Here is a 19,471-nt window from a genome sequence, read left to right as displayed (position 1 = left end):
ACTCATGAAACTTCATACAGTGATAGATGGCTATGTAGTGCTATGCCATGTGCAATATGGAGGCCATATGTCACATGGTCTGGTGGCCATAGTGGCTTAAGTGACACATTTTGGAAAATCTACAAAAATCTTCTTCTCCGAAACCGCAGACGGGAGAGATGTGAAACTTGGTGTGTGAAGTTATGTTATAGGCTATATTCAGATTTGTTCAAGACAAGTCGTTGAGTCACATGATTTGGCAGCCATTTGGATTGGCCAAGAATCTTCAAAGATCTTCTTCTCTGAAACGGTTGGTCCGATTGTTACGAAATTTTCTACACGTGACCTTGGCTAGCTCCTCTATCAGATTTGTTCAAGGCAAGTTGATTGAGAAAACAAGATGGCCACCATGAGCCAATCAAATTTCAGAGATGGTCAAGTTGCAAATAAATGCATATGGTGCAGTATGGAACTATGTTAGAATGTATTGGACTGATTGTTACTTGACAGGATTGATCCCATAAGCAATGTGGTGGTCACTGGTCATTATTATTATTATTATTATTATTATTATTATTATTATTATTATTATTATTATTATTATTATTATTATACTTAATTTTTCTTCTCTTCCACCAGAATATGTTCAAATGCCTATAACTTTTGAACCGATGTCTAAAAAGTCACCAAACTTGGCATGGATGTAGAAGTCTATGGTATGGTCACTCGACCACAAAATGGCAACATCATGTAACACGGTTTGGCAGCCATCTTGATTGTAGTCCAAACTAAAAATGTCAGTTTTCAAACATTGTTTTCTCAGGAACGGTAAAGAGTTGAGATATGAGACTTATAGTACATACTGCGCTTATGTTAATACTTGATTTGGCTATTTCCAAAAATGTATAAATCACACGGTATGACAACCATCTTGGATTATGCTGAAAACACTTCAGCCTCGATTTCTCATAAACCGTTAAACTGGCTGATGTGTGCTTTGGTATACAGTATCTTTGGACTGTGTTATATACATATTCTTAAAGGAAAGTTCCAACATAAAAACCATGGCAGTAATGAACAAAAGATTTTGACTTACTGTAAATTGTATTCAATTTTAAGCCTGCAATGACACACTGTCACCACTGGTAGCAGCATATACCACTAACAGGACAGAGAAAAAATTACGCCATCTTGGGCATGTACATCGTAACAACAAAGCACTATCAATCACTTGCAACAGTATTAGAGTGGAAACTATTGTTTTAAACACAGAGACACTTCTGCATGCAGATACAAATACTGTCAACTGAGATTTGTTTATACTGAGGGATTGTTTAAGCTGTAGAGAAACCGGGAAGACAACAGAGAAACCGAAAGTGAAACTAAAATATAATGTGATTAACAACACACGAATACATGTTATTAAAATAATATATTAAGATGAACAGTGGTAAAACGGCAATGAAACTGCTCAATCTGTAGAGTTGGGTTGTTGCTTTCAATTGAAAGTCATTTCAAACTGAGATCGAGTGCCACCACGAGTGAATGACTTCCTGTTTAATGTTAAGATGCAACACGGGGGGCACGAATTTGTCCTCTTCACTCTCAGTGAAATCGTAACTTATGGTGACGTTATATACTCAACCGTGCAGAATCGCTTAGTCTTTGCTGTGGAGTTGAATGGGTGAACATAAGACGTTTCCTGTGTGAGCTATACACGAGAAAACGGACATACTCGGTCAGGTGCAATAGTACAAATGAATTGCCGCAATTTGCCCATTAGTGATATACTTTTTTTTTCCAGGTGTAAGTATATATAACACACACATCATTAATCAATGTGACAACCAAATGAAACATCAAATAAACATCTAAATAAGGTTTAGAAGGTAACTACAAATGTATAATCTGCAACAGTTATAAACTGTTTACTGTTTATTTTTATTTGCTTGGTTTGTTTTAGTACACAAATGAGACAGGGATTCTTTCAGCTATAGTCAAAAAATACCAGAGACAAACCGAAAGTGTAACAAAAAACTATAATTAAATGTAACGAACAACACACAGCACTACAAGTTATTAAAATAAACACAGGGAAACAGTGGTACAACAGCAATGATTTTGCCCAATCTGTAGCGGTAGATTATTGCTTTCAATTGAAAGTCATTTCAAACTGAGATCGTCTGGATCCTGCATCAGTTCCTGTTTAAATAGATAACGATGCCACACGGGGGACACGATTTTGTCCTCTTCTCTCTCAGTGAAATCGTAACTTATGGTGACATGTTATACACTCACCTAAAGGATTATTAGGAACACCATACTAATACTGTGTTTGACCCCCTTTCACCTTCAGAACTGCCTTAATTCTACGTGGCATTGATTCAACAAGGTGCTGAAAGCATTCTTTAGAAATGTTGGCCCATATTGATAGGATAGCATCTTGCAGTTGATGGAGATTTGTGGGATGCACATCCAGGGCACGAAGCTCCCGTTCCACCACATCCCAAAGATGCTCTATTGGGTTGAGATCTGGTGACTGTGGGGGCCAGTTTAGTACAGTGAACTCATTGTCATGTTCAAGAAACCAATTTGAAATGATTCGACATTTGTGACATGGTGCATTACCCTGCTGGAAGTAGCCATCAGAGGATGGGTACATGGTGGTCATAAAGGGATGGACATGGTCAGAAACAATGCTCAGGTAGGCCGTGGCATTTAAACGATGCCCAATTGGCACTAAGGGGCCTAAAGTGTGCCAAGAAAACATCCCCCACACCATTACACCACCACCACCAGCCTGCACAGTGGTAACAAGGCATGATGGATCCATGTTCTCATTCTGTTTACGCCAAATTCTGACTCTACCATCTGAATGTGTCAACAGAAATCGAGACTCATCAGACCAGGCAACATTTTTCCAGTCTTCAACTGTCCAATTTTGGTGAGCTTGTGCAAATTGTAGCCTCTTTTTCCTATTTGTAGTGGAGATGAGTGGTACCCGGTGGGGTCTTCTGCTGTTGTAGCCCATCTGCCTCAATGTTGTACGTGTTGTGGCTTCACAAATGCTTTGCTGCATACCTCGGTTGTAACGAGTGGTTATTTCAGTCAAAGTTGCTCTTCTATCAGCTTGAATCAGTCGGCCCATTCTCCTCTGACCTCTAGCATCAACAAGGCATTTTCGCCCACATGACTGCCGCATACTGGATGTTTTTCCCTTTTCACACCATTCTTTGTAAACCCTAGAAATGGTTGTGCGTGAAAATCCCAGTAACTGAGCAGATTGTGAAATACTCAGACCGGCCCGTCTGGCACCAACAACCATGCCACGCTCAAAATTGCTTAAATCACCTTTCTTTCCCATTCAGACATTCAGTTTGGAGTTCAGGAGATTGTCTGGACCAGGACCACACCCCTAAATGCATTGAAGCAACTGCCATGTGATTGGTTGGTTAGATTATTGCATTAATGAGAAATTGAACAGGTGTTCCTAATAATCCTTTAGGTGAGTGTATACTCAACCGGGCAGAAACGCTGGCTCTATGCAGTGGATTTGAAAGGTTGAACATAAGACGTTCACTGTGCGATCTACACTCGAAAAAACGGACCTGCTAATTGAGGCGCTTAATATTAATAATTGGAGATATTTGCCCCTTAATGAAAAACATTGCTTTTACAAGCTGGAATTATATATAACGTGCACATCAGTAATCAATGTGACAACCAAATGAAACAGAAAGTAAGCAACTAAATGTGGTTTAGATGGTAACTGTGAATTAAAAAGGTGCAGCAGTTCTAAGCTATACAAGTTTTTAGATTGATGTTTACAAATGAGAATTGTATAATAAGTGTTTACTCATGTATTATGATACCAGAGCTATTTATATTATAACAATTTTAATTAAAAATGATATACTGAAATTAAATGAGAGTAGTTGATTTTTTTAGATTAATACTGGCTTGTACTTTAACATATTTGACCACAAAAGGGGGAACTTGACCATGAAAACCGATTTTGTCAAAATTTGTCTTCATCTGATTTATATGATTAGGAGTCTGAAACCATACATTTCTTGACTGGAATCACCTGGAAGCCTCGATAGTATTATGATTATAATTTTTCTGCTGTTATTTTCAAAAGCTTATACAAACAATACACTTCATACAGTGATACACAGCTGTGTAGAGCGATGCCATATGTAATATGAAAGCCATATGTCACATGGACTGGTGGCCAGATTGGTTTAAGTGACACATTTTGGAGAATTTTCATGCATTTTCTTCTCTGAAACCGCAGGTACGATTAATGTGGAATTTTGTACACATACCCTTGGCTAGATCCTCCATCAGATTTGTTAAAGGCAATATGATTGATGAAACGAAATGGTTGCCATGAGCCAATCAAATTTGAGGAATGTTTAAATTGCATAATGTGTCATAAAGAGCAGGATTGAAGTACATTAGAATGTGTTAGACTGTGTTAGTACTGTGTAGATGTGTACTTGGCCCCCTGCATTGCTTCTTGCAGCTATATTTATTATTATTATTATTATTATTCTATTTGTAAACACATCTCCTCCTACAGTTTTCAAGTATTCCTTACCAAACTATGATCATTGCTTTGCACAACGTCCCGAATGATATGCTATTACTTTTGGTGTAGGTCTGTGGTCTACCTTCAGACCTACATTCCACTTCTTGTGAAAGTGAAAGTAGTTTATAACTCTCTGATGGTTGTAAATACAGTCAAGGTATGTATTGAACACGTATAGGAAACCTATGGAGCTTTATCAGACCATGCCCTTTTTATTGACCTTTGACCTTTCTGGAGCCAGATACTGATCAATTTGTCTGATCCATGGTGCTCTCAGATATTGAACATCTCATTACTCCTGGAAGGAAGCTGTTCTGAGAAATGTTACTATGGAGCATAGATAGGAAAGTGTATATGAGGTTTCCAAAACTGCTAACAGTTTTCCGATCGGAGCTATGGATCATGGGATATCGCCCTTACAGGTGGCAGATATGATGATGGTCACTATAGAACATGTATAGGAAACCATATGGGCTGTATCCATGCATGACCTTGAACTTGACCTCTGACCTCTCCTTCAAGGTCAAATCACATTTTCTTGCATTTCAGGGTTTACAGCATTCAAAATCCACCAAAGTCACCATGAATCATGTCATAGGGGACCAAATGTGTTCTTTTGAAAAAATGAAGTTTGAACTTTTACCTTTCCTTCAGGGGTCAAAGGTCAATTAAATGTTCTTTTGTCTAATACCTGCTTTCAGATTGAAGATAGAGTCAGATTTACTATTGGACACGTATAGGAAACCATGAGTGGTCTATTTGAAAATGTCAAAAAATTGACCTTTGACCTCTCGTTTCAGGTTAAATGCAATATTTTTTAACTTTTTGCTCTATAACTCCTCACAGAGAGGAAATAGGCCTTTGGTATATATTGAACACATATAGGAAACCATAGATGGGCTTTCAAAATATGCCCTTGAGTTTGACCTTTGACCTTTCCTTCCAGGTTAAGAGGTCAAATTCAAAGTTATTTTGCCTATTAACTGCTTTCTGATTGAGGATAGAGTCACATTTAGTAATGGACACGTATAGGAAACCATAAGTGGTCTAATTTAAAATGTCAGAAGATTTTACCTTTGACCTCTCGGTTCAGGTCAAATGCAATATTTTTTACTTTTTGCTCTATAACTCCTCCCAGAGAGGAAATAGGCCAATGGTATATATTGAACACATATAGGAAACCATAGATGGGCTTTCAAAATATGCCCTTGCGTTTGACCTTTGACCTTTCCTTCAAGGTCAAATTCACTATGAGGATAAAAAATCGAATTTTCTCTCCTAGACGCAAGGCTCAAAACTGATATCTGACTTCAGATTTGTAATGAACATCATATGTTTACTTCTAAAATAGTCCAAGCACCTTCATTTTGACCTTTGACTTTCCCTTAGTGGTCAATCAATGCCTTTAAAATGCTTATATTGCCCTATACACTGTAGATAGGCTAATGATTGCTATAGAACTCAGATAGGAACTCATATGTGGTCTATTTGAACATGTCCAAAATTTTGACGTTTGACCTCTCCCGAAGGTTATAGCTCTTTCTATGGACCACATATAGGAAGCCATGTACGATCTATCTAAAAAATGCCCTATACGATGACCTTTGTCCTTCCTGTAAGGTCAAATTTAATATGTTTTCATAAATCCATCCACAGAGGAGCTATCAAGCTGCTTTCCAGCTACAATTACTTAAAATATACTTAACATGCTGAACTGCTTATATTCATCAGACACTCCTCTAAATAGTGTTGGAACGGACGTTTTTCAACGCAGATGAAGTTTCCAGAAACTTCTAAATCTAGTTATCATTTTTATTTCTTGGCAGACGCCCTTATCCAGGGTGACTTTCAGCATAAGTGCAATACAAAGTGCAAGAATACAGTTAAGTGCAAGGTAATTGTTAAGGGCCGGGCAATGGAGCAAAAACTTATAAAAACGTAACATTAAGGGAGTCACTACAAAAGCAATTTCCACCGCCCTTCAAAACATTATAGGTTAGGTTATTCCCCAAACAACTGAATAGTCTTTCCAACATTCCCTAATGAATTTAAGATACAAGTAACTGACATTAACTCTAGCTAGCTCTTTAAATAAGCGAACGTTACTAGTATCTAGTAAAAGTTAAAACAAAAAAAATCTTCACTCATTCAGGCGCAATTTTTCAGTTTGATTGTATCATATAAGCAACATTTAAAGCTTACTAAATAATGGCAGATGTCAAACGCTGCTTGTATGCTCTTTCTAAGTTCCAGTATGGGTTAGTCATAACTTCCTGGACAGCAGAAACACAGTGGAAAAACTACAAATCACAGGATTTGTCTGCCCCACTGAAACTCAAGTCATTATATTCACTTTAACAGTAATAATAATATTGTGCATTTTTTAATTTTAAATTAAAATTTTAAATACATTTTTTCCTTCAAAATGAACAATCACCCAAACTCAGCACTGTGTAAAAACAATTGTTATCTTTTATGTTGGAAGCACTGACAAAGGAGGAGGGGTTTCGGCGCACTTCTGTAGGAATCCGATCGATAACATCACTATATCGCCCCCGCTGCATGCTACTGGTAACGCGTGTGTGGCACTCACTCACTCCCGCTCCTCCACTGCTCCCCCGGCCACTGCTTGCGGCCACCAAACCTTGCCCTCCTGGAGTGGGGAGGTCGCTTCTTCCGTGTGCCTGGGCACCGGCAACAGGTGCAGTCCGAATGCCACCACAATCGCCGTCGCATCCAGCGATCCCCGACTCCAGCGAGCGACAGTAGGAGCCCCGGAGCCCCTCTGCCTCCTTCTCACGGCCTGCAGCTTCGGAAGCAGCCGCGCCCCCCCGTGGCCACTGCTATGTCTGCTCCTGCTGCTACAACTGCACATTTTGTGGCAACTGCACCTGCTACGGCAGCCTTGCCTGCCACTCCTTCTGCGCGCTGTCCACTCTTTACAGCTCTGTGCCTGGGTTCATCTCTTCTGTGCATCGCCTGTCCTCTCAAGATGCTTCTCCTCAGGAGGGACTGCGAAGCATGTTAGGATTGAAGGGAATATGGATTGAACCATATAGGCAAATACTAGAGGACAATGTAGACAATGATCCAAAGATAATATAGTTTCTAAAGAATAAGAAAGTGAATGTCCTTGAAAAACCTCATAGCATCCACTGTAGCGTTAGAATTATACAATATCCACATTTATACGCAACACGGATATATCACACGTGCAACACCAGCATGCTCCATACACAATCTATTCAAACATAGCACACGGACATGCATTTAAACATATCATCAGGAGCAAACAACCCAACAGCATCAATGGTCAGATTAGCAATTAGCAGTTAGCAAAAGCAGATACTCCATAATTAAACCAAGAAAATTAATACACTCCATTGATCTTAGGCAATACAAATTGAATTGAAATTGAAATTGTTCTATAATTTGGATGACACATTATATCCAGTAACTTAAGTATATAACTATAAGATGTAAGTAAACAAATATTGTCACAGACATCAGCAGGAACATAAGAACACAAGAACATAAGAGAGTTTACAAACGAGAGGAGGCCATTCGACACATCCTGCTCGTTTGGTGTCCATTAATAACTGAGTGATCCAAGGATCCTATCCAGTCTATTATTAAATGTTCCCAAACTTTCAGTTTCTACCACATTGCTGGGGAGTTTGTTCCAGATATGTGTCTCCTGTTTCCCGCTTTGAATGTCTTGAAGCCCAATTTCCAATTTCCCCGGGTGCGTGTGTCCCTGCTGATCTGGAAAAGCTCCTCTAGTTTGATGTGGTCGATGCCCTTCATGATTTTGAAGACTTGGATCAAGTCCCCACGTAGTCTCCTCTGTTCCAGGGTGAAAAGGTTCAGTTCCCTCAGTCTCTCTGAGTAGGACATTCCCGTCAGACCTGGAATAAGTCTGGTTGCTCTCCTCTGAACTGCCTCTAGAGCAGCGATATCCTTGAAGTGTGGTGCCCAGAACTGTACACAGTATTCCAGATGAGGTCTGGAATTGTACAGTCTTAACATTACTTCCCTGGTTTTAAATTCTACACTTTTGACAATATACCCAGGTACAAAGCTTCAGCTGAAGCAACCCTTCGGGTCTCAGTGAATCAGGCACCCCAGTCAGCGCTTCCAGTAACAGTGTAGACTCTCAGCAGGAGACAGGCCCGGGAAGTAAATTCACAGACACCGTAGTCTGTTCGTTTATCTTTGTTTATTGAAAGATTCACACAGCCTTTTATACATCTACAAGCAATATTTCAAAGGAGGTTCGGGGCCGTCCCGAACTTGGATAATATTTTCTTGACATATGTCCAGGGGCAGTTCCGAGACACGCAAAACAATAATTCATGAGGTATTCTTTATAATTAGGGAAACAAAAGATCATCCAGACATGGAAGCGCTGGTACCAAGGGCACAGCACACACTATACTGATAAGAACATGTTATATAGTTTTGGTTCGTTAACTAAAGAATGTCCACGGCAGTAGAAATTATCTCTATCTGCCACACAGATAAGTCTGAGCAGAGAAATCCTAATAAGAACAAAGAAACCCTTATAAGAGCAAGTTTTAATTAGTAACTTACTGGAAAGTGTATGTACAATACATAGGGGGCAATTTTACCCCAACACCCTGACATTCTGTTTACCTTTTTTATTGCTTCCCCACATTGTGGGGATGGAGAAAGTGAGGAGTCCACTTAGACTCCTAGATCTTTCTCATGCGTTACTTCATCTAGTTCTGTTCCTCCCATAGTGTAATTAAAGTGGACATTTTTGTTACCTGCATGTATTACCTTGCACTTGTCCACATTGTATTTCATCTGCCAGGTGTCAGCCCAGAACTGAATATGATCTAAGTCCCTTTGAATAGCCTGTGCTGCCGAGATTGTACATGCTGAGCCACCTATTTTAGTATCATTTGCAAATTTGACAAACTATCCCAGAGTCCAGATATAATATAGATTAGAAAAAGCAAAGGCCCTAATACTGATCCCTGTGGAACTCCACTAACAACCTCACTCCAGTAAGAGGCAACTCCTCTAATCGACACCCTCTGTTTCCTATACATCAACCAGTTCATAATCCATCTACTTACATTACCCTGAATGCCTACAGCTTCCAATTTGAGGATCAGTCTTTGGTGTGGAACCTTATCAAAATCTTACTGAAAATCTAAATATATCATTATATGCTTTCACGTGATCTACAGCTGCAGTTCAAATATTCAAAAAACTCCAATAAATTAGTAAGACATGATCTGCCTCGTCTAAACCCATGTTGACTGTCTCCAAGAATATGGTTTTCATTAAGATGCTCCTCTATTTTCTGTCTAATCATTTTTTCCAACATTTTACAAGTGATGCAGGTGAGACTGATTGGTCTGTAATTTCCTGGCTCAGTTTTGTCCCCATTCTTGTGGATTGGTATGACATTTGCTGTCTTCCAGTCAGCTGGCACATCCCCTGTTCTAAGTGTCATTTGGAATATTTGAGTTAACGGCCTAAAAATAATGTCCCTCATTTATTTAAGTACTGTTGGAAATATACCATCTGGCCCAGGTGATTTGTTTGTTTTTAATTCTGCTAGTCCCTTTAGTACCTCCTCCTCATTTATCCTGATCTCTCTTAGGGTTTGACTGGACTGATTGTTAAACTGTGGCATGTTATCTGTTTTTTTCTTTGTAAAATCCTCTGTGAAATACTAATTTAGAACATTTGCCACATCTTGTTCGTTTTCCAAGATACTTCAATTTTTGCCCTTTAGCTGTTTCACTTCCTCTATTGACCTCTTGCTGTTGTAGTATTGTAGTTTCTTTCTATTTCCCTCTTTGCTTTCCTGAGCCCTTTCTTAAGGTCTCTTTGCAGCTCCACATATTCTATGTATTTTGTTTCATCTCCATCCCTTTTGTATGTGCTATACAACATTTTCTTTCTCTTGATATTTTTTTGCATTGCTCTATTAAACCATTTTGGGCAATGTTTGTTGGTCCTCAATTTACTAAGTTTTGGTACAAATTTGAGCCTCAAGTAGTATATTCTTAAAATATAACCATCCATTTTCAACTGAATCTGTATCCAGTGTGCTCCAGTCTAACTCTTCTAAGTGCTGCCTCATACCTTCAAGGTTTGCTTTTCTAAAATTGTAGACCATTGTTTTAGACTTGGTCCTTGTTTTTTGAAAGTATGCCTCAAAGCTAACCATATTGTGATCACAGTTTGCCATTGATTCTCTAACTAGTGTGCCTCTGACTATATCTTGGTAATTTGAAAATATCAAGTCAATGCATGTGCTCTCCCTGGTTGGTTCCCTGACAAATTGAGTTAGAAAGCAGTCATTTACCATCTCAACCATTTGTATTTCTGTCTCTGTAGTACCAGCTGGGCTTTCCCAGTCTATGTTTGGGGAAGTTGAAATCACCCATTGTAACAGCCATATCCTGGCTACATGCAGTCCTGATTACATTGTACAATGCAACATCTTGCTTAATATCTGAGTTGGGTGGCTTGTAACACACTCCTACCACTAATCCTCTGGATCTTTTATTCAAAAGTTTGACCCACAAAGATTCTGTTCCGTTACTGGGATCTAATTTGAATTCTTCTCCCTCAATGTCATTTCCCACCCCCTCTTCGATTTTGTCTGTCTCTCCTAAACTGTGTGTATCCTTTCTACTTGAATTCATGCCCATCATTTTCTGTAAGCCATGTTACCGTCACTCCTACAACATCATAGTCACATGCCAGCACTGTGGCTTCTAGGTCTAGTTCTTGTTCCCTTATACTCCTGGCATTGAGGTACAAACATTTCAGGACTTTCCTACTATCAGGTTCCCTTTGTTTTCTTTCTTTAGAGGAACATCTCCCATTGTCAGAGCTCTTTGCCCCCCTGGTTCTTAGTTTAAAACATTCTCAATTACTCTGCACATACGCTCTCCCAATGCATTAGCCCCCCTTCTGTTTAGATGTAGACTGTCCCTTGTACAGGTCCCATCTATCCCAGAAGAAAGACCAATGCTCCATAAATCTAAAACCCTCTTCCCTACACCAGGATTTCAACCACATTTTAAACTTTCTAATCTCAGCCTGTCTCCCTGGCCATGAACGTGGTACCAGAAGTATTTCAGAGAATACTACCGTGAAGGTTCTGCTCTTTAGTTTTGTTCCTAACTCTTTTAATTTGTCTTGTAGAACCTCTGTCCAACCTTTTCCTATGTCATTGGTTCCAATGTGGACCATGACCAGTGGATTCCCCCTGGCTTTGGCCAGTAGCCTGTCTACTAGTTTAGGGAGCTCTGCAACCTGAGCACCAGGCATGCAAGATACCATGCGGGTCACCTTATCACTAGAACACACCGTATGAGCTACGCCTCAAAGAATTTAGTCTCCTACTATAACTACCTCCCTGTTCTGGGGGGGAGTGGGCACCATGGTGCTATGGTGCTCAACTGCCCTCCCATCACCCTCTGAGCTGTCACTGTCCAACTCAGTGTCCAGCAATTGGAACCTGTTGGGCAATTTTAGCTCTTGGGGTATCTCTTGGGGTTGTGTGCACCCTTTTCTGCAGTTACGACCTACTGTAACCCAGCGGTTCTGTCCACTTTACTGCTCTACGGTCTCAACTCTCCTAGGTTTTGGCGTGCACACCATCTCTCTCATGGGCTGATTGACCAATTCTTCTATATCAAATTTTTCAGTTTGATTGTATCATATAAGCAACATTTAAAGCTTACTAAATAATGGCAGATGTCAAACGCTGCTTGTATGCTCTTTCTAAGTTCCAGTATGGGTTAGTCATAACTTCCTGGACAGCAGAAACACAGTGGAAAAACTACAAATCACAGGATTTGTCTGCCCCACTGAAACTCAAGTCATTATATTCACTTTAACAGTAATAATAATATTGTGCATTTTTTAATTTTAAATTAAAATTTTAAATACATTTTTTCCTTCAAAATGAACAATCACCCAAACTCAGCACTGTGTAAAAACAATTGTTATCTTTTATGTTGGAAGCACTGACAAAGGAGGAGGGGTTTCGGCGCACTTCTGTAGGAATCCGATCGATAACATCACTATATCGCCCCCGCTGCATGCTACTGGTAACGCGTGTGTGGCACTCACTCACTCCCGCTCCTCCACTGCTCCCCCGGCCACTGCTTGCGGCCACCAAACCTTGCCCTCCTGGAGTGGGGAGGTCGCTTCTTCCGTGTGCCTGGGCACCGGCAACAGGTGCAGTCCGAATGCCACCACAATCGCCGTCGCATCCAGCGATCCCCGACTCCAGCGAGCGACAGTAGGAGCCCCGGAGCCCCTCTGCCTCCTTCTCACGGCCTGCAGCTTCGGAAGCAGCCGCGCCCCCCCGTGGCCACTGCTATGTCTGCTCCTGCTGCTACAACTGCACATTTTGTGGCAACTGCACCTGCTACGGCAGCCTTGCCTGCCACTCCTTCTGCGCGCTGTCCACTCTTTACAGCTCTGTGCCTGGGTTCATCTCTTCTGTGCATCGCCTGTCCTCTCAAGATGCTTCTCCTCAGGAGGGACTGCGAAGCATGTTAGGATTGAAGGGAATATGGATTGAACCATATAGGCAAATACTAGAGGACAATGTAGACAATGATCCAAAGATAATATAGTTTCTAAAGAATAAGAAAGTGAATGTCCTTGAAAAACCTCATAGCATCCACTGTAGCGTTAGAATTATACAATATCCACATTTATACGCAACACGGATATATCACACGTGCAACACCAGCATGCTCCATACACAATCTATTCAAACATAGCACACGGACATGCATTTAAACATATCATCAGGAGCAAACAACCCAACAGCATCAATGGTCAGATTAGCAATTAGCAGTTAGCAAAAGCAGATACTCCATAATTAAACCAAGAAAATTAATACACTCCATTGATCTTAGGCAATACAAATTGAATTGAAATTGAAATTGTTCTATAATTTGGATGACACATTATATCCAGTAACTTAAGTATATAACTATAAGATGTAAGTAAACAAATATTGTCACAGACATCAGCAGGAACATAAGAACACAAGAACATAAGAGAGTTTACAAACGAGAGGAGGCCATTCGACACATCCTGCTCGTTTGGTGTCCATTAATAACTGAGTGATCCAAGGATCCTATCCAGTCTATTATTAAATGTTCCCAAACTTTCAGTTTCTACCACATTGCTGGGGAGTTTGTTCCAGATATGTGTCTCCTGTTTCCCGCTTTGAATGTCTTGAAGCCCAATTTCCAATTTCCCCGGGTGCGTGTGTCCCTGCTGATCTGGAAAAGCTCCTCTAGTTTGATGTGGTCGATGCCCTTCATGATTTTGAAGACTTGGATCAAGTCCCCACGTAGTCTCCTCTGTTCCAGGGTGAAAAGGTTCAGTTCCCTCAGTCTCTCTGAGTAGGACATTCCCGTCAGACCTGGAATAAGTCTGGTTGCTCTCCTCTGAACTGCCTCTAGAGCAGCGATATCCTTGAAGTGTGGTGCCCAGAACTGTACACAGTATTCCAGATGAGGTCTGGAATTGTACAGTCTTAACATTACTTCCCTGGTTTTAAATTCTACACTTTTGACAATATACCCAGGTACAAAGCTTCAGCTGAAGCAACCCTTCGGGTCTCAGTGAATCAGGCACCCCAGTCAGCGCTTCCAGTAACAGTGTAGACTCTCAGCAGGAGACAGGCCCGGGAAGTAAATTCACAGACACCGTAGTCTGTTCGTTTATCTTTGTTTATTGAAAGATTCACACAGCCTTTTATACATCTACAAGCAATATTTCAAAGGAGGTTCGGGGCCGTCCCGAACTTGGATAATATTTTCTTGACATATGTCCAGGGGCAGTTCCGAGACACGCAAAACAATAATTCATGAGGTATTCTTTATAATTAGGGAAACAAAAGATCATCCAGACATGGAAGCGCTGGTACCAAGGGCACAGCACACACTATACTGATAAGAACATGTTATATAGTTTTGGTTCGTTAACTAAAGAATGTCCACGGCAGTAGAAATTATCTCTATCTGCCACACAGATAAGTCTGAGCAGAGAAATCCTAATAAGAACAAAGAAACCCTTATAAGAGCAAGTTTTAATTAGTAACTTACTGGAAAGTGTATGTACAATACATAGGGGGCAATTTTACCCCAACACCCTGACATTCTGTTTACCTTTTTTATTGCTTCCCCACATTGTGGGGATGGAGAAAGTGAGGAGTCCACTTAGACTCCTAGATCTTTCTCATGCGTTACTTCATCTAGTTCTGTTCCTCCCATAGTGTAATTAAAGTGGACATTTTTGTTACCTGCATGTATTACCTTGCACTTGTCCACATTGTATTTCATCTGCCAGGTGTCAGCCCAGAACTGAATATGATCTAAGTCCCTTTGAATAGCCTGTGCTGCCGAGATTGTACATGCTGAGCCACCTATTTTAGTATCATTTGCAAATTTGACAAACTATCCCAGAGTCCAGATATAATATAGATTAGAAAAAGCAAAGGCCCTAATACTGATCCCTGTGGAACTCCACTAACAACCTCACTCCAGTAAGAGGCAACTCCTCTAATCGACACCCTCTGTTTCCTATACATCAACCAGTTCATAATCCATCTACTTACATTACCCTGAATGCCTACAGCTTCCAATTTGAGGATCAGTCTTTGGTGTGGAACCTTATCAAAATCTTACTGAAAATCTAAATATATCATTATATGCTTTCACGTGATCTACAGCTGCAGTTCAAATATTCAAAAAACTCCAATAAATTAGTAAGACATGATCTGCCTCGTCTAAACCCATGTTGACTGTCTCCAAGAATATGGTTTTCATTAAGATGCTCCTCTATTTTCTGTCTAATCATTTTTTCCAACATTTTACAAGTGATGCAGGTGAGACTGATTGGTCTGTAATTTCCTGGCTCAGTTTTGTCCCCATTCTTGTGGATTGGTATGACATTTGCTGTCTTCCAGTCAGCTGGCACATCCCCTGTTCTAAGTGTCATTTGGAATATTTGAGTTAACGGCCTAAAAATAATGTCCCTCATTTATTTAAGTACTGTTGGAAATATACCATCTGGCCCAGGTGATTTGTTTGTTTTTAATTCTGCTAGTCCCTTTAGTACCTCCTCCTCATTTATCCTGATCTCTCTTAGGGTTTGACTGGACTGATTGTTAAACTGTGGCATGTTATCTGTTTTTTTCTTTGTAAAATCCTCTGTGAAATACTAATTTAGAACATTTGCCACATCTTGTTCGTTTTCCAAGATACTTCAATTTTTGCCCTTTAGCTGTTTCACTTCCTCTATTGACCTCTTGCTGTTGTAGTATTGTAGTTTCTTTCTATTTCCCTCTTTGCTTTCCTGAGCCCTTTCTTAAGGTCTCTTTGCAGCTCCACATATTCTATGTATTTTGTTTCATCTCCATCCCTTTTGTATGTGCTATACAACATTTTCTTTCTCTTGATATTTTTTTGCATTGCTCTATTAAACCATTTTGGGCAATGTTTGTTGGTCCTCAATTTACTAAGTTTTGGTACAAATTTGAGCCTCAAGTAGTATATTCTTAAAATATAACCATCCATTTTCAACTGACTCTGTATCCAGTGTGCTCCAGTCTAACTCTTCTAAGTGCTGCCTCATACCTTCAAGGTTTGCTTTTCTAAAATTGTAGACCATTGTTTTAGACTTGGTCCTTGTTTTTTGAAAGTATGCCTCAAAGCTAACCATATTGTGATCACAGTTTGCCATTGATTCTCTAACTAGTGTGCCTCTGACTATATCTTGGTAATTTGAAAATATCAAGTCAATGCATGTGCTCTCCCTGGTTGGTTCCCTGACAAATTGAGTTAGAAAGCAGTCATTTACCATCTCAACCATTTGTATTTCTGTCTCTGTAGTACCAGCTGGGCTTTCCCAGTCTATGTTTGGGGAAGTTGAAATCACCCATTGTAACAGCCATATCCTGGCTACATGCAGTCCTGATTACATTGTACAATGCAACATCTTGCTTAATATCTGAGTTGGGTGGCTTGTAACACACTCCTACCACTAATCCTCTGGATCTTTTATTCAAAAGTTTGACCCACAAAGATTCTGTTCCGTTACTGGGATCTAATTTGAATTCTTCTCCCTCAATGTCATTTCCCACCCCCTCTTCGATTTTGTCTGTCTCTCCTAAACTGTGTGTATCCTTTCTACTTGAATTCATGCCCATCATTTTCTGTAAGCCATGTTACCGTCACTCCTACAACATCATAGTCACATGCCAGCACTGTGGCTTCTAGGTCTAGTTCTTGTTCCCTTATACTCCTGGCATTGAGGTACAAACATTTCAGGACTTTCCTACTATCAGGTTCCCTTTGTTTTCTTTCTTTAGAGGAACATCTCCCATTGTCAGAGCTCTTTGCCCCCCTGGTTCTTAGTTTAAAACATTCTCAATTACTCTGCACATACGCTCTCCCAATGCATTAGCCCCCCTTCTGTTTAGATGTAGACTGTCCCTTGTACAGGTCCCATCTATCCCAGAAGAAAGACCAATGCTCCATAAATCTAAAACCCTCTTCCCTACACCAGGATTTCAACCACATTTTAAACTTTCTAATCTCAGCCTGTCTCCCTGGCCATGAACGTGGTACCAGAAGTATTTCAGAGAATACTACCGTGAAGGTTCTGCTCTTTAGTTTTGTTCCTAACTCTTTTAATTTGTCTTGTAGAACCTCTGTCCAACCTTTTCCTATGTCATTGGTTCCAATGTGGACCATGACCAGTGGATTCCCCCTGGCTTTGGCCAGTAGCCTGTCTACTAGTTTAGGGAGCTCTGCAACCTGAGCACCAGGCATGCAAGATACCATGCGGGTCACCTTATCACTAGAACACACCGTATGAGCTACGCCTCAAAGAATTTAGTCTCCTACTATAACTACCTCCCTGTTCTGGGGGGGAGTGGGCACCATGGTGCTATGGTGCTCAACTGCCCTCCCATCACCCTCTGAGCTGTCACTGTCCAACTCAGTGTCCAGCAATTGGAACCTGTTGGGCAATTTTAGCTCTTGGGGTATCTCTTGGGGTTGTGTGCACCCTTTTCTGCAGTTACGACCTACTGTAACCCAGCGGTTCTGTCCACTTTACTGCTCTACGGTCTCAACTCTCCTAGGTTTTGGCGTGCACACCATCTCTCTCATGGGCTGATTGACCAATTCTTCTATATCCCTAATACAGCACAGATCAACAAGCTGAGCCTCAAGATCATGAACCTTGATCTCTAGGATTTCAACCTGCCGACAACGTTCACAAATTAAACTTTCTTGGATGCATTTATTCAGGAAGGCAACCATTTTGCAAACCTGACACTGTAGTGGCCACATGCTTCTAAATATTATTTTATTTTATTTTATTTATTCCCTAAGTCTCTTGGTTTCAGATCCCTAGTCAACTGCTTAACTTTCTGTGACCGAGAAAGAGCTCTTGGGCTGTGCTCTAATTACCTTTTGTCTGCCTGCCCCCAATTCACACCTAACTGACCCCACCTGGCTCCTCCTGCAACAGAATTCCTGCTAGTCCTTGACTAAATCTCCTTTCTACAACCTATTTACTTTCACCAACTCAGCAGCTGCACTGAATTGACTTCAATTAAGACAAACTACAGACAAAGCTAACTTCAATTAAGGCAAATTTAATACAAAATGAGCAATGCAAAGACTGGTCTGAAACTGGTCAAACAACAAGATGTCGCTCTCTCACCTGTACTCTCCTGTCTCTGTCTGTGGCAACTTGAAATTCTTTAATCAGATCCTTTGCAGAATTCAGCTCTAATGCCTATGACCCTGTAAAGGATCCACTCTCATCTCTAATCAACTGCGCACACTATGCATGTCCAACCCAACAACCCAACCCATGTGACTTTGGTATATATCTTTTGTGCAACATGACATATTTGTTCTGGTATATGATTTTTTTTTACCTGCTATATGATATATCCACTTTGGTATATGATTGTTTTATTCCTGCTATATGATATATCCACTTTGTTATATGAATTATTTTCTCCTGCTATATGATATACCCACTTTGGTATATTATATATCATTTTTGGTATATGATTTTTTTTTTTTTGTTATTTTTTTTTTTAACAGCACCTCGTAAGCAGCATCATGTTTTACAAATAATGCATCGTTTAAAAAAAAAAAAAAATTAAAATGATTCAAACCTCGATATTCATATCTCAAAATTAAATCATGCTAAAATAATTTACATTTTACGTATTTTCATTTATTTCAACAAACACAAAACCTTTTTGTTAAATCACAATTTGTTACAATTTAGTGTATGCATAAATGTGAAAGCTATTGCAAGAAGAAACAGGTAAACTGAAATGTATCTTTTGAATTGGTTAGTAGCTTCTTGCATACTTATTTAATATTAAACTTTCATATAGGTCTAGACATTGTTTTAAATGTTTAATCCCAAGATTTGTAATTGTTAAATCAGATCTTGCCCATGTATTGCCCATTTTATTAACTCTCTAATGAGCAACAGCAATAATCATTCTGTGTTGTGACTGTGTTGTTTATCTCCCAGAGGAGATCCACGCCGAGCTGTGCTATGCTGAGTGCCTCCTGCAAAGGGCAGCACTTACGTTTCTCCAGGTATAATTTGTGTTTCTATCTCCCTCAACTATTTTCTTCTTTTTGTGAGCTTTTGTGTTTCACGTTATTTAAGGGTAATACATATGCTATAACCAAGGCAACTCCCTTGGGTCTTGAATACATTTAACTATCTGGTGGTGAGTTTTAACCTCAATCACATAAAATACATCTCGAGTGAATTAGAATGGAAAATTAGGAAGAGACCATCTTCTCTCTGCACAGAAATCTGGGC

At 40.0% G+C, this 19,471-nt stretch overlaps 1 protein-coding gene across 3 annotated transcripts in view; it reads left to right on the top strand.

Annotated features, from left to right (window-relative positions):
* ttc39a (tetratricopeptide repeat domain 39A) overlaps positions 1 to 19,471 on the top strand; it is a 132,558-nt gene that overhangs the window by 60,514 nt on the left and 52,573 nt on the right. For all 3 annotated transcript variants that reach the window (XM_066691794.1, XM_066691796.1, XM_066691795.1), the window contains one exon: positions 19,172 to 19,239. In XM_066691794.1, the coding sequence (XP_066547891.1) occupies positions 19,172 to 19,239 (68 nt within the window). The remainder of the gene's footprint in view (positions 1 to 19,171; positions 19,240 to 19,471) is intronic.

The sequence above is a fragment of the Amia ocellicauda genome, chromosome 19 (assembly GCF_036373705.1).
Source record: "Amia ocellicauda isolate fAmiCal2 chromosome 19, fAmiCal2.hap1, whole genome shotgun sequence".
NCBI lineage: Eukaryota > Metazoa > Chordata > Actinopteri > Amiiformes > Amiidae > Amia > Amia ocellicauda.
Note: the sequence above shows the minus strand (reverse complement) of the source record. Positions and strands in the feature narration are given on the sequence as shown.